The 15150-nt window shown below is 36.3% G+C and overlaps 2 protein-coding genes across 2 annotated transcripts; one reads left to right on the top strand and one right to left on the bottom strand.

The window, feature by feature from the left end:
• Positions 1–837: 837 nt before the first annotated feature.
• Positions 838–3625, top strand: LOC110884628 (probable phytol kinase 3, chloroplastic). Its single transcript, XM_022132355.2, has 6 exons — positions 838–1076; positions 2103–2170; positions 2238–2369; positions 2492–2607; positions 2837–2951; positions 3290–3625. Exons 1-6 carry the CDS (start codon positions 957–959, stop codon positions 3468–3470), a joined length of 732 nt encoding a protein of 243 aa, XP_021988047.1. The 5' UTR covers positions 838–956; the 3' UTR covers positions 3471–3625.
• Positions 3626–4629: 1004 nt separating this feature from the next.
• On the bottom strand, positions 4630–13961 carry LOC110884629 (amino acid transporter AVT1A). Its single transcript, XM_022132356.2, has 11 exons — positions 13613–13961; positions 11878–12161; positions 11590–11804; positions 11484–11507; positions 11191–11371; positions 10840–11056; positions 6698–6833; positions 6418–6583; positions 5725–5768; positions 5504–5566; positions 4630–5051 (listed from the first exon to the last, which is right to left on the bottom strand). Exons 1-11 carry the CDS (start codon positions 13765–13767, stop codon positions 4959–4961), a joined length of 1578 nt encoding a protein of 525 aa, XP_021988048.1. The 5' UTR covers positions 13768–13961; the 3' UTR covers positions 4630–4958.
• Positions 13962–15150: the final 1189 nt, after the last annotated feature.

Raw genomic sequence — 15150 nt, 5'->3', positions numbered from 1 at the left:
CGCTAGGCACAACAACCCACAACTCAAACACTCGTAACCATAATCACAGCTAGGGACAACAACCTGAAAAAACCAACGTGTACATCTAAAGCCTGATTAATAATAAGTAAATAAATGCTTACCTCCTTCAGATCTAGCAACAACAGTTCACGAGGCACAACAAACTAAAAAAACCAATGGGTAAAAGGTAAAAGTAAATTTACAGCCGAATACAAATAAGTAAACAAATACTTACCTCGTTCAGGTCTGGCAACAACGCTTCCTTATGATGGAAACAAAAGCCGGACACGACCTTCTCCGTGTGATCATCATTTCATCTCCCATCGTAAGAATCAGGGACAACAGGCCCCTCCTAAAACAACTGCGTGGTAAGAATTATAAACAAAACACACAAAACAAGTTAACAAATACTATACCACACTGCTTTCCAGAATAAATGTGCTCATGTAATTGAGATCAAGCCAAGACATGGTGGAATCGTTTGTCGAAAGAAAGAAAAAAGCGAAAAAGAAACAACGAAAATTTCATTGTCTCCGTCGTTGTTTATAAAGGCAGAAAGTTGAAATGCATGATTTTCTGTCACTGTTGAGTGACTGATACATATTGTATAGGGCTATATGATGCGTATAAGGTTTACACGTCATGACAGTATCAACCTTTCACTGGCCTAAGAATTGTAATGAGTCCATGTCAACTTAAGAATATTAGGTGTGCTTGTAATACAACCCAAAAAAAAAAATTAATATTAGTTATATTAGAGTTGTCTTTAAAAAAATAATTTGTTATCTTGTTTGTTGAGAAATTAAATAAGCACCTACCTTACCTATACATATTGATGGTAACAGACAGAGTAGCATTTTCATTTTCATTCATAAATATTTATGAACTCAAAACACTTAAACCAATACCAATACATCTCCGGTTCATCTTTCTATAAACATATAGATTAAGGGGGTATGTTGTTCCCGGAGTCTCCGGTGGCCGGAAATCTTTGCGCCTTGGTTCTCTCCACCTGCGTAGCGCTATCTTTGCTTCGATTGTTTGAAGAAACTGCAAGAAGAGGGATTTTCGACCAGGTGCTGCTATATATTCTTAACCTATTACTTTACATCATTCAGACCTTTTCTTCTTTCTTTTAGGTCTCACACAACAACTTTGACTTTTACATCAAGTCAAACACCATCTGCACTAAAATCTATGATGTGTGCTGTTAGGCTATGGGTGTGTGGTTGTTGGAACATTATTTCCACGTAGAACATTAATTAATTAAATGGTACATCATCCCTCCTTGATTGATGGTGGTTTTCATGGATTAAACCACGATTACTATGAACCTTTCATTTGATAATTTTAAGACAAAAATAAATTAAAAAAAATAAAGGGGATAGTGGTTAGGGTAACGGTTTTGAATGATGGATTAAGAATAAATGACATAATATCTATGTGGAAGGTCATGGTGGTCATGAAGCCTTAATAGGACGTTTTTCTCACTCTGGTGGTTGTTTTTAGGAGTTACTTTTTTAGTATTTTTACACCAAAAATAAGTTATTGGTGGGCCTCACATACTTTTAATATATAGACAGATACGCGGTTTTCTTGTTAGAAATGATGATGTGATAATGGTTTTTGGTGTTTCCAGGTTTTCTTGTTAGATAGGTTTTGATATTTTTGAAAAATAAGTGTTTTGTTGATTTGAGTGCTGAATAGGCAGGCATGTTTTTAGAGTTTCTTATGGGCTTATGAATTTTAAATTTGTTGTTGTTCTAAACGTACACCCTCTTCGTATATTTACCCTCTCTTGTCGTCAAATTAGTCATTTCTTCCATTCCATTTTAAGTTTTTAACCTTCAGGCAGCGGCTGATCTAGAAAAAAAATTTAGGGGTGTCCCAAAAATTGTGTTGGACCTTCTAATATTTGTTCGGGGGTATCCCAATACATAAAACGGAGAAGAAAAAAGGCGTATAAGAGGGCGTTCAATTAGAACATATTGACATGATTTTGAATTTCTTCTTTTAAACTATGTAAAAAACTTGTATTGCAACTATGAATATTTTGTTTTGTGCAAGACTAATGGGAGTTACTTTGTTTCTTCCTTGATCAGAAACTAAACAGGAAGCTTGTGCATATAACCATAGGACTGGCATTCATGTTGTGCTGGCCTCTGTTCAGGTAAATTAAATAGTGCGACGCATGTGACATTTCATGTATATTGATCAATCGTGTATTATGATCCCAGTTCAGGCAGTGGAGGAGCATACATAGCCGCTCTTGTTCCTGGTGTTAATATTGTCAAAGTGCTTCTCATAGGACTTGGAATTGTTAAAGACGAAGCTACGGTCAAGTCTATGAGCAGATTTGGAGACTACAGGTGTTCAACTTAGTATCAATTTATGGTTACAATAACAATCTTTTAGCTAAGTTAATTCAGTTTGACACGTTTAACATGAAACACAACCCAAATCGACCCATTTACTTTATGTTATGTACCAGGGAACTTGTTAAGGGTCCATTGTACTATGCGTCTACAATCACTTTTTGTTGCACGATCTACTGGAGAACGTCCCCAATTGCCATTGCTGCAATTTGCAATCTTTGTGCAGGAGACGGTAATGGAAAATAAGAACAAGAAAAGACGGTCTATTTTAGCATCATTAGTTATTTTTGTAAAACCATAATACTCTTGCGTTATATCTAATAAGAAATATTATATTAAGTGATGTGTGCACCTTCGTCTTTCGGCTCATGCCTCGGCTCCAGGACCCTGTCACATCTTGAGCTTTTTATAACCAAGAAATACCTTTAACTGATGACTTTTGTATGTTACCCTTGTTGCAGGTTTTGCTGACATTATCGGGAGGCGGTTTGGAAAGAAGAAGCTCCCTTATAATACTGATAAATCGTTTGCAGGGTCCATTGCCATGGCCATTTCTGGTTTCATGTCCTCTGTCGGGTAGTCGCTTTGAAACCTTTCTTGATCGCTTTTCCACTCGTCGCTTAGTTGTTGCAAATTATTAGTTTATGTGTTTTGCTCATTTTCCATTGATTTTAATCAATAGTTATTGTGTGAAGTATATTTTAAGAAACTATATTATCAAGATATTAGTTTAATTGTTATAGAAATTTAAAAGGTTTTGAGCAGTAGAAAACACTCCTCTTTCACTCTTGATCAAGTTTCTATAATTACCCACCACGTGTTGGTTATAAGAAAATACGTATAATCTGTCACCTCTACTGTGTTTTATAACTTGTTTGGTGCTCATGAACTTGTGAAAATATTGTTGGTGATAGGTTCATGTATTATTATTCAATGTTCGGTTTCGTGGAGAGAAGTATTGGCATGGTGGTCGGCTTCTTAACGGTGTCTGTTGCGAGTGCGTTGGTCGAGTCCCACCCCGTAAGCACCAAGTTTGACGACAATCTGACGGTGCCTCTTGTTTCTGTGTTCATAGGAACATTGGTATTCTCGTAAATGTATCGGCTGGTTTTGTTGTAAAATGTTTGTTGTATGGCTACTGTTTTTCCATCCAAGTGTCATGCCAATTTGGGTATTGTCACAACCTAATGAACCATCACAACCCTTCATTCGGACCACCAGTTATCGAACCTAGTATGATACCGACTTTTTATGAACCGGATCAATACAAGACCAAATGCCCCATTAACTAGAGTAGGGGTGTGAATTTCAAATACAACAGGGACCTAACACAAAATTCACGGGTTTAGGTTTGGGTCAAAATAGTTTCGGGTCGTAACTGCAAATACGCCTTACCTAAAGAGGTGACGTTTGCATCAAGCCGGTGGATTCACGGGTTGGCCTGTATAACCCATTTATTTATCTTTTAAATGTGTTTTATGTAATTATGTTAAACTTTTTTCGGTATTTTTACCAAAATATAAAAGTTTAAAGAATTAGTTAGTTTAAACATACAGAACTACAATAAAATATTATGTAAATTTGGATTTTTAAAGTGTTAATATACAAAGAAATAGTTCAATAATCTTTAGGTGAAACAGATCGTAAACCCTTGGATATATCATGTTGGGTTCATTTCTGTGCCAATTTTCGGGTTCATGCTGTGTTTTGAGTTCAAGTTTGGTTAAAATTTGTGGGTTTGTGTTGGGTTTAGGGATGAGCAAATGGTACCGGGTACTGGTACCGATTTTCCCAAACTGAACTATTTTCGGTACCGACTTTTGACGTTTTCGGTACCGATATTTACCGGTTTTTATCTTCAAATACCGGTACCGAACCGTATCAGGGATTTTCGGTACCAGTACCCGTTTTCGGGGATTTTTGGTACCGGTTCGAACCGAGCTCATCCCTAATCGGGTTTGACCCATTAACCCACTCACGCAACCCAATAAACAGCCCTAAGCTAGACCGATGTGAACAACTCTAGAGCGAACCAAAATGAACCAATGGACTGCCCCATTAAACCACCTCCTATTCATCGAACCGAGCCACTGGTTTGCAAACCTTCGTGACCCCTTGGATTGAATCTTCCAGTCTCACCTACCCGAAGGAACCAACCTCTCGGTAGCAGCCGACTCCAATTGCTATCACCATAAATGCCACTTAACCCAGCTGAACCAATCGGAAAAACAGAAACTCTTTTTAACTTTTTACGTACGTCTCAACCCAAAATATATTATTTATTTGAACATATTCCCAACATTTTAAAACTGATGTTAGGGCAAAATCGATCAGTCCTCATTGAACTAGGTTTGTGTACGGGCGGCCTAGATCATCCTAGGCCAACCCGGACTAGTTCTAGACTCAAATCCAGGCACAAACTTCACAGGATGACAGACCAACAAACAACAAGATCCTTCAAATAAAAGAAACAAACAAAAAGCCACCATTTAAAGACACGTTCCTCCTCGTTGGTTAACCTGTACGATCCTTGCTAAATCATCATGGTAACATCTTTGTAGGCTTGGTCTGTTACACAAGGTCTCATAAGTTTGTAACAATGCTCGATAATGACGAGTAAGTTCCCACTAGAGCACTCATGATGCCAACCACAATAATGGAAATACTAAAACCAATCTGTATCATAAAAAATACCATAGTTATAAAAAACTACAATTCCCATAACACATGTACCATCTCTTGTTATGGATATTTAAGATAACGAGTGGGTTTGGTAACCGGTCAAAATGGGTAATGTATGTTATGTCTCAAGTTGGGTTGACCCAAAACACTTTTTTTTTTCAAAAAAATCCAACTTTCTAAAAAAAATTATTAGTGTGCTAATTATCTACTTGTTTAAAAAAAAGACTATTTTTTAAGGTTTTAGCTTTTAAAATCATTTTGGGAAACTTTTGATACGCTCAACCCCATTGACATGTTTTCTTTCAGCCAGCTTTTTTTTTATTTTACCCGCCTGACCCGTTAGAGAAAAAACAAAACGCTAATCGCCCATATATAAGTAGACACGTTAAAATTGTTAAATCTAGAACTACTGTAAGAAAGCGAGACTATTTTGATCTGTAACCCACCTGTGTAGTTGTTGCCTTATTCCCTTGACTTCTGAGAAAACACAGAGCTGGCATTATCATCGCCTGCGTTTAACCAGTGAAATGAAAAGTTATTATATACTTATGAAACAATTTACTTTTCTCCGTACCAGATTAGTGTCAAATGATAGTGAGCTCTAAGGAATTATTAAGTGAGCTATAAATTTATAAAGATAAATAATATGATTAAAGTAGATACATACCACCATTACACATAGGAGTGATCCCATTAAAGACATCACAGCACCTGCAGTTAAAACAAACAAGATACAAGTCTATAAATATAAGTAGTGCTAGAAATTTAGTATCTAATTATTGTGTTTTGGAAAACTAACTACCTGATCATCACAATAATCAATTTTTAATGTTCGGAAAAACAGATTCTGCTTCTGATAATCAATTAGAGGGTGTTTGGGATTACGTTTTGAAGTGATTATTTGATTATTGCGTTTGTAAAACATAAATAATCTAAAAAAGTGTTTGGATGAAAAAGTGATTATCTGCCTCCAAAACGCAGTTTTGAAAACGCAAAATCTATTTTGAAAACGCAACACCAAACACCCCCTTATTTAGGGATCAAAAGTGATTATCAAAGGATATGATAGAACAACTTATTTACCCTTTCTTTAATGCTCTTATTTTCGTTTCATAACCATTAACCCCTATATACGTTTTTCATAATTTTATTTTGGGTCGTTTTATCAATTAATTTCTAAAATTTTCCAAAATTGCCAATCATCTGGTTGTTACTAGGTAAAAGTACAGAAGCAAAGTCAAATATTATTACAGCTCATAATTTAATGTGATTATTCACTATCAAATACACAACCAAACATCTTCTAGGAGTAATAAAGCACAAAAGTGAAAAAAATAATAAATATATAAACGAGGCTTACCAAAGAAAGGGATAAGAGTTGCAACACAAACAGTCGATACGACTAATGTTGTTCTAAGGATAAAATAACACCAAGTACTGTTTCGGATTCTTGCAGGTAACAACTCTTCTATGGCACTAGTCAACGGGTTCAAAAGCAGCGCATATTTAGTGAACGGGTTAATGACCTGCATTTATAGAACATATGTTAAATACAACAGAGGATTTAATAAGCATAAAACAACTAATGTGTTCCTATTTTTATCAAATTTGTAACTTAATGATATCAAATGGATACTTACCACTACCCACAAGGCAACTTTTGAAACGATTGCGTTATCTGGTAAGTTTAGTGTTATTTGGGACAATGTGCTTTCACCGAACATGAGGTATCCCAAAATGGCAACAGCCCCATACATTGACGCACACAAGATGAAACTGAGAACATGAAAAAGAAATCTATTAGCTCAGGAACAATGCCCGAAAATGTTCATCGGGTGACTTTCAACCTGTTTGACGCATTCCCTTAGTGGTTAAAACATTAACCCGCTTGAGATAAAATATAGAGTATAATGTCATTTCCGTCCCTGAGTTTTGGCCAGTTTTGTGACTTTCGTCCAAAGGTGTCACACCCCGACCACGCAGAACATACAAAACGTGGCGGAAACGTCGGGGAGTGTTGTAACAGAATCAATTGTTTCAAATCCATGGCAAATGAAGTTTCGTTTTATAAATCAAACATTAAAGTTTACATTGTCTAAACAAGAATCAAAGTGTACATAACATAAATTAACTAGTTCTTGTCTCGTTTTAAGTCACTAAGGCACAGGTCCGCCTAAGTATATCTTGATAAGTCCTATGCATCATCTCCTGAAAACACATGTGAAAATAGGTACGTCAGCATAAAAATGCCTGTGAGATACATTGGTTTTGTGAAAACGGAATTCATGACTTGAGTTTGAGAAAATGTTTAGTCATGAACCTCGTATTTTGCTTTGTCTTGTAAATCATTTGAAAAACGGTAAGATCAAATGATATGTATAAATAAGAGAACACTGTATGGTTAAACGGATAACCATGTAAAATGAGTTTGTATAAGATAAGTCGTTTGTAAAACAATGTCTCGTGAAAAGTGTGTTATTTGTATAAAATGTCATATGTGTCAAATTGAAATGATTCAAATAACGCTACGATATGTAATACCATACAAACACTTATATATAGGAAGTACCAACGACGTATCCACCATGCTTGTATCATATTACACACGCCTCGTTACTTAATCACTTACTCAAACCAAACCATCGAGATGAAGTGTTTAACAATGGTAGAAATGTTCATTTATAGTCAAATGTCTATTGTCAAATGTAATCCATGTCAACGGATACAACTGGTTTACACGGTTCAATGGTTACAGACGGTTCATGAAGTCAAAGGGGTAAGACGGTTCACATAGTCAAATGGTTACAACGGTTCAAAATGTAATGTAATGTGTTCATATGTTGGATGAGCATATGCAACAGAAATGCAATGTGAAACAATGTACTACGTATGCACACAATGGGCGTACGTAGCATGAAATGTATTGTAGAGTACAACGGTTCAAAATGTAGTATACTGTGTTCATATGCTGGATGAGCATATGCAACAGAAATGCAATGTGAAACAATGTACTACGTATGCACACAATGGGCGTACGTAGCATGAAATGTATTGTAGAGTACAACGGTTCAAAATGTAGAATAATGTGTTCATATGCTGGATGAGCATATGCAACAGATATGCAATGTGAAACAATGTACTACGTATGCACACAATGGGCGTACGTAGCATTAAATGTGATGTAAAGCAATGTACTAAGTACGCACACAATGGGCATACATAGCATAAACACAATGAAATCATGTACTATATATGTACTATCGAACATAGCAGTATATGATGTGAAAACCGGAAAGCATGAAAGTAGCAAGTAGGCACATGTGTTTCACCCCAAAACAGTTTGGAAAACAGTAAAAGAGGGGTTCAATGTACTCACCTGAGATTGCTTTGAATTCCTTGTATAATAACCAGATAATGCTGGTGATCACGGGATATCAAACGGCACCTAATAGGTAGCTATATTAATATACCGGACCAAAATCGGAAGGATCGGATAGTATGCGGGTTCGTAAACCAAACGAGTATGGAGACTCGTGTAATATGGTTTAACAAAGCCTACATACTAAAATGAAACCTAAGCTAAGTGCTTACGCCCCATCATGACCCGTTCAGGTAGCTTAGGCTACCCTAACGCGTCGTTCGCGTAGAACGCGTTCGGAACGCCTAACATCGCGACCACTAGGTATAACCTCAGAAGGTTATAGCTATGGTCACCTAATGTGTTTGGTCGGATCCTAATGATCGACCAAATGGGTCGGGTTCGAAAGTATAAGCGATGGTTTAGATCGCTTACCTTACGACCCTATATAAGCACTAAACTAAAAGTGACGAGCTAAGCATGTTAGAACATGCTTAACTAAGTTTAGAAAACATGTTTGGCATCAAAACAAATGGCTTTGATGCCCACGAGTAGTTTGGTTACAAAATACGCCAGAATGCGCATTTTGGCCGAAACTACGACTCGTCCCTGAGCCTAGATAACGTGGTAATCAGTAGGTATGGTCACTACGGACCATAACCATCGTGATCACGCTCACGTTATGAAGTTCCATGAACTTCACATCGACCAAAAGCTGGTCAATGCAGAAAGTCAACAAAATGTTGACTTTCGGACTCGAAAAGCGAATAAAAGAGCGAAAGAAGACTTACGGAGGGTCCCCGAGTGCTAATCTAGATCAAATAGCTCAGGTATGAAACAATGGTTTCAACTTAGAGCTTTAAGATCAGATTGTTGTGATTTTTACACAAAAGGGGGGGGGGGGTATTTATAGGAAAAGTGGAACCGTTAGGATCGTTTATCGAATATCGTGCCGCGATCTCGAGCGTACACTTGTCAAATTCTTGTGGTAAGTCAGAACTTGGCCCTTGGCTCCTGATTGGGTGAAAGGGCATTGCCCCTTGATCGAACGAAAGGCCAAACTGCATTAAATGCAAAGATTTTTCTGTCTGACAGTCTCACGCGCCCCGCGTAAGGATTTGGTAAATCCTTACGCGCCCCGCCTAAGGTTCCCAGATCAGAATTTACAATTTTGGTCCCTGCACTTCAGAAATACGTATTTTGGCCCATTTTTGGCACGTTTAAGCCCCGTTAACCTCATTTCAAGGCTCTAAGATGAAGTTAAAGTGTAGGGGACATGAAATATGCTCAAAAATATTCCGGATGTCGGTTCGTTTGGCCGTACGATTGCGATGTTCGCTTAATTACGACGGAATGCGCATAAGCGCGAAAGACGATCCAAATGACGCGACGAATGGATTTTTCTCATGCCCAACACTAAGGCATAATATAAGGATGCTTACATAAATTTTTGGATGTCCGGATGTATTCAGAACGTAAGTTATGCGCGAAAGTGCAAACTTGTGCACTTTTTGACACTTTTAGTCCCTGAATGATCCAAAAGTTTGTTTTAGCATACCAAACACCTCAAAGCCTATTTCTAAGCTATGTAGAGGATATTTAGGGTATGTTTAACTTATGAACATGTTCCGGAATGTTCGTTACAGTTCAAATTGGCATACTTTCGCAGTTTGTCAAGTTTAGTCCCTGTAAGCGAATTAACTTGTTTTTGCTATACCCAAGCCTTCAAAACTTATTTCTAAGTTATGTAAAGGTTATTTAAGGTATGTTGAGTATATGTTGATGTTCCGGAGTATTTGTCGCATTAAACTGAGTACGTTTACGCACCAGTTTGCGTATAATGCTTTAGAAAGCAATGTAGAGTTTGAAATTGAACAATAATTGATATGTGCAAAACATACACATATTTATACAAGATCCCAAGTATGAAATACAATATTTCATCGGCTTGGTATTTGTTTGATGGTCGCGGTGACACAGGTGTCACAAAAGGTATGTTTTTCCGCTTCTGGATCCAAAAGGTTTGAAATCTTGCCATTTCATCCGGCTCGTTAACTCTATCCATTTTTCTCCATTATGTCAAGGGTATTTTTCGTCTTTTTTGTTAACTTCAAGTCAGGGGACTTAAATTTAGTAAGGGTATTTTAAATGCTTGTACACAAACTGAAAAAAACCGAATTGCCCTTTAAGATTAGCAAAAAAGACATAAATACCCATGACTTAACGGAGAAAAACGGATGGAGTTAACGAGCCGGATGAAAATGGCAAGATTTCAAACCTTTTGGATCCAGATGCCGAAAAACAAACCTTTGGACGAAAGTCATAAAACTGACCAAACCTCAGGGACGGAAATGGCATTTACTCTAAAATATATAATCCAAATCATGCTATTCATAAGTAAACAAGTATAAATCAGACACATACGCTATTATCATCGCCTTGCTAAACTTGGTCTTGTCAGCCATTGACTGGTAAATATTAGGAAACACGGAATGTCCGGAATAGCAAAAAACATAAATTCCCAAAGCAAATGGCACACCACTCCACTTAACTGCAGGACCACTTTCGTTAAATCCAACACTTACGGTCCCCATGTAAAACACACAAAAGATAACCACAACTGTAGTCAATACACCAGTAGCTGCAAAAAAAAATGCAAATGATTAAATAAACACAACTTTAATTAGCAAATTATACAACACCTCTGTAAGTACTAAGTAAATAGGTCAAAATGCCACCTTTACATGGAAAAACAAATTATACACATAAGTGTACCTGAAAGATAGGAGATTACTCGCACATTTTTCAACAACACAATGGGTACAAGAATGAGACAAGTGATAACCGCAAACAAGTGAACAGAGTCCAGATTGTAACCACCGAAATTCAAAGAAGCCGTAGGGAATAAACTAGTAAGATTGTCTCCTTCCAGAATAATAAATTCCACACAATATGACTGTGAGATCAAGAAAACATATTATTAATTATTATTACTATTATTATTATTATTATTTTTACTTTTGTCATTTTCTAAGTCTACTATTATTATTATTATTATTTTTACTTACATAGAGCTCCGTATACAAGATAATCTGCACGTAAAAGAAGAGTATAAAAAGTCAATTTAAAGTATAAGATAAATAATTGACTTATAGTCTAAATGGTTAAACTTACTGATACAATAAGGCGACCATATTTCCCAAATGCAGCTTCTCCAATATCCGGATAACTAAGAATACCTTCTTTGCTCTCAAAGCACCGTTTCATGAGCGAAGCAGTGTAACAACATATGACGCCAAACAGGAATAGAAAACCCAACCCAGCCCACCCTGCTTGCACAATCGTAAAAGGCATAGAAAGAAGCCCAACTCCCACCATTACATTCACCGCTGTTCAACATTAAAAGTTAATTACATATTAATCATTATTATAATAACAATATGATCTGTTTAATGAGCTCACTGTTAAATACAGTCTGAGTAACGCTACATCCATGGCTAATGGGAAGCTCTCCAAGTTGTTCATGTAAGGAACCCTTTCCTGACCATGATGATATTTTCCTTGTGATTCTTCGTAAATCTTCTTTGCTATAATATTTCTCACATTCAGATAGCAATCGAGCCTTTGCGTCATCGTCAAAGTTATTTTCACATCCAATATCATATAGTGACGAATATATAGAAGAAGGATCTCTAAGGAGGCCAAAGTTTGGTGTTGCTGTGATTGAATATGAATCAATTGTCTGCCTGCAATCGGCAACGTAACATTTTGGTGGTTAAATGTCCATTTTCAGCTGTCATTTCACCTATGTATCTCTTGTAATACTAAATAGAACGCCGGACCATAATACTGATTGAAATTACATGTTAATTGGATAGTATAGATGTACTCCTTACAATTAAACATAATATCAGGCCAGAAACGTTTCACTTTACTTGTATCAACTTTTGACCACAAATAAGCAGATTATGATCAAAATTAGTTTTGCCATACACATAAATCTGGCTAATCTCTGTAACGCAGAAAATAATTTTCAGAATCAAACGTATTCATTATACAGTTATCTTAACTTGTATATAATGTATCTAATCCTTCAAAAGCGATAGCAGCTACAAGAAATGTGATCATTTCGAAGCGTAATTATATCTGTTAACATAACAAATTATGACGAACTTATGCATCAGCAGCTCAGCTAAATTTCTCATTCAACTTATATGCTAAAACCTAAATGATCAACTGTTTCATACCTTCATCATAATCGTACTAAACGTAATAACACTCTCGTATGTTTGCAATATGAATCGATACTTTAAAAACAGAGAAATGATCATTTTGAAGCGTAATTGTATCACTTAACATAACAAATTATGATAAACTTATGCTTCAGCAGCTAAACTAAATTTCTCATTCAAGTTACATGCTAAAACCTAAATAATCAACTGTTTCATACTTTCGTCATAATCGTACTAAACGAAATATAACGCTCTTGCATGTTCGTAATACAAACCAATACTATAAAACAGAGAAATGATCATTTCGAAGCGTAACTGTATCAGTTAACATAACAAATTATAATAAACTTATGCTTCAGCAGCTCACCTAAATTTCTCATTCAACTTACATGCTAAAACCTAAGTGATCAAATGCAGCATAATTTCAACATAATCGTTGAACAAAATAGAACGCTCTTGAGTGTTCGCCATATAAATCGATGCTAAAAACAGAGAATTGATCATTTCGAGATTAATTGTATCAGTTAACATAACAAATTACGATGAATTTATGCTTTAGCAAGCTCACCTAAATTTCACTCAACTTATATGCTAAAATCTAAATGATCATGTGTTCTCATACTTTTAATCATAATCGTATTAAACCTAAACGTGCTCTCGCAATATAAATGTATACTAGAAAACAGATAAATAATCATCTCGAAGCATAATTACGATGAACTTTTGCTTCAGCAGGCCCACCTAAATGATCAAGTATTCTTACAGTTTTAATCATAATTGCATTAACAGTTGACGTGTTGGTAACATAAATCGATACTAAAAAACAGAGAAACAGATACGCATACACATAAACAATGTACAAATCCATAATTCACTACACCGCTATATTAACGCGTACTACGTGCAGTTAACGGTGTACGGAGACAAGGTTAGCGTAAAACAAGGGCGAAAAACGGTGAACTAACTTGTAACTCTGCGGCCATTGACTAGAAGAGAAATGCGAAGAAGAATTACGACTTTCGTCATCATCATCATCATCTTCTGTATCATCATGTTGAGCTTCTTCATCATCATTTTCCTCCAAAAGGTAATCATCATCATCGTCTACTTTGTCTCTCATTATTATTCAATGAATTTTGTTAGGGCTCCTGAAAGAAAGTATGTATGTGTGGACAATAACACCGATAGAATGGGAAAAGACTACAGGAGCGGTGAAGGATATGATTGAGGAATATGGAAGTTCGTATATGAATTGGTGTGGTAACCGATGTAGAAGATATTGGAATAATTGAGAACCACCAGGTGGATGATGCGTTACCTCAACAGTTAAAATCACTCACATTGTTTTTCTTTTTTAGACTTTTTAAAAAATTGCCCGGATAGTCTTAATGGTTTGGTGATACCACATACTTTTAAAATTATACATCTAGTCCTTAATTTTTGCACATTCATTCTCGGATTGTCTCTGGCGTGAATGAGAGTTAGTTTTCTCAATTAAGTGGTTGTGAAATGACAAAAATACCCTTTCTATTAAAATAAAATTTTAAAACATTAAAAACATAAGCTTACACCCTCACCCTACCCACCCCCACCCCTCTCCCCTTATCTTTTCTCCATCTTTTGTATGCAACTTCAAGTCTTGAACAACAATCACCTTCCACCATCACAATAGCACCCACCACCATAACAGATTCACCCATCACGCCGGAAAAACGCCCCACCATAACACCTTTCATTTAACATGAACATGTCTGTAACCAATTAGCATGCTTTGTGTTCTCCCTGATGTCAACTTCAAACTTGATGTCCCCTACAAAAAATAACTATTGTAATACAAGACTAGATAATCAAACGAGACTGATATTTTCTAGTAAAACTGTAAAAGCCTTTATCCAAATGAGTGAACCTAACTATTGCCGCATTAGTCTCAAAACATGAAACCATACAGGGAGTTAAGCCTTAATAAAATGAGGACTACGGTATAATACTACAAACAAATCATAAACGTACCTGTATAAGCTTCAACACATGAGGATCAGAAAAACCAAACATATCAGCATCGGATTTGAAGAAGCTCTCAGACGCATCTTCAGACTGAGAATTATCAAAACAGGGTTATCCCTCTTTTCCAGCGAACAGTGGGAATGGATTGCGATTGATAGTCGGGGTGGGTTGTGAATGATAGTGGGGGTTGCAGTGGTGGTTTGTAGAGAGAGATGGTTGTTGCACCGGTGATTTGTGGTGGTTGTTAGTGGAGATGGTTACGTTGGAAGTTTTGGGTGTGTGAATGTCTAAAAGTGGTAAATACTTTGTCCCACATTGGTGTGGAAACAAAGTGAATGGTTGTTTATAAGGTAAAACTTTTACGAAATCATTGTAGCTTATGACATGTTTTACCACAAGTCCTACCCGCGCGTGATGTGCGTTAGGTGTAATATAATTTAGATGTATATTTTAAGCCCTTTTACACTTTTTAGCCAAGTTTTAAATTTATAAAACACGA

Source organism: Helianthus annuus, chromosome 10 (genome assembly GCF_002127325.2).
Source record: "Helianthus annuus cultivar XRQ/B chromosome 10, HanXRQr2.0-SUNRISE, whole genome shotgun sequence".
In the NCBI taxonomy this organism is placed as follows: domain Eukaryota; kingdom Viridiplantae; phylum Streptophyta; class Magnoliopsida; order Asterales; family Asteraceae; genus Helianthus; species Helianthus annuus.
Note: the sequence above shows the minus strand (reverse complement) of the source record. Positions and strands in the feature narration are given on the sequence as shown.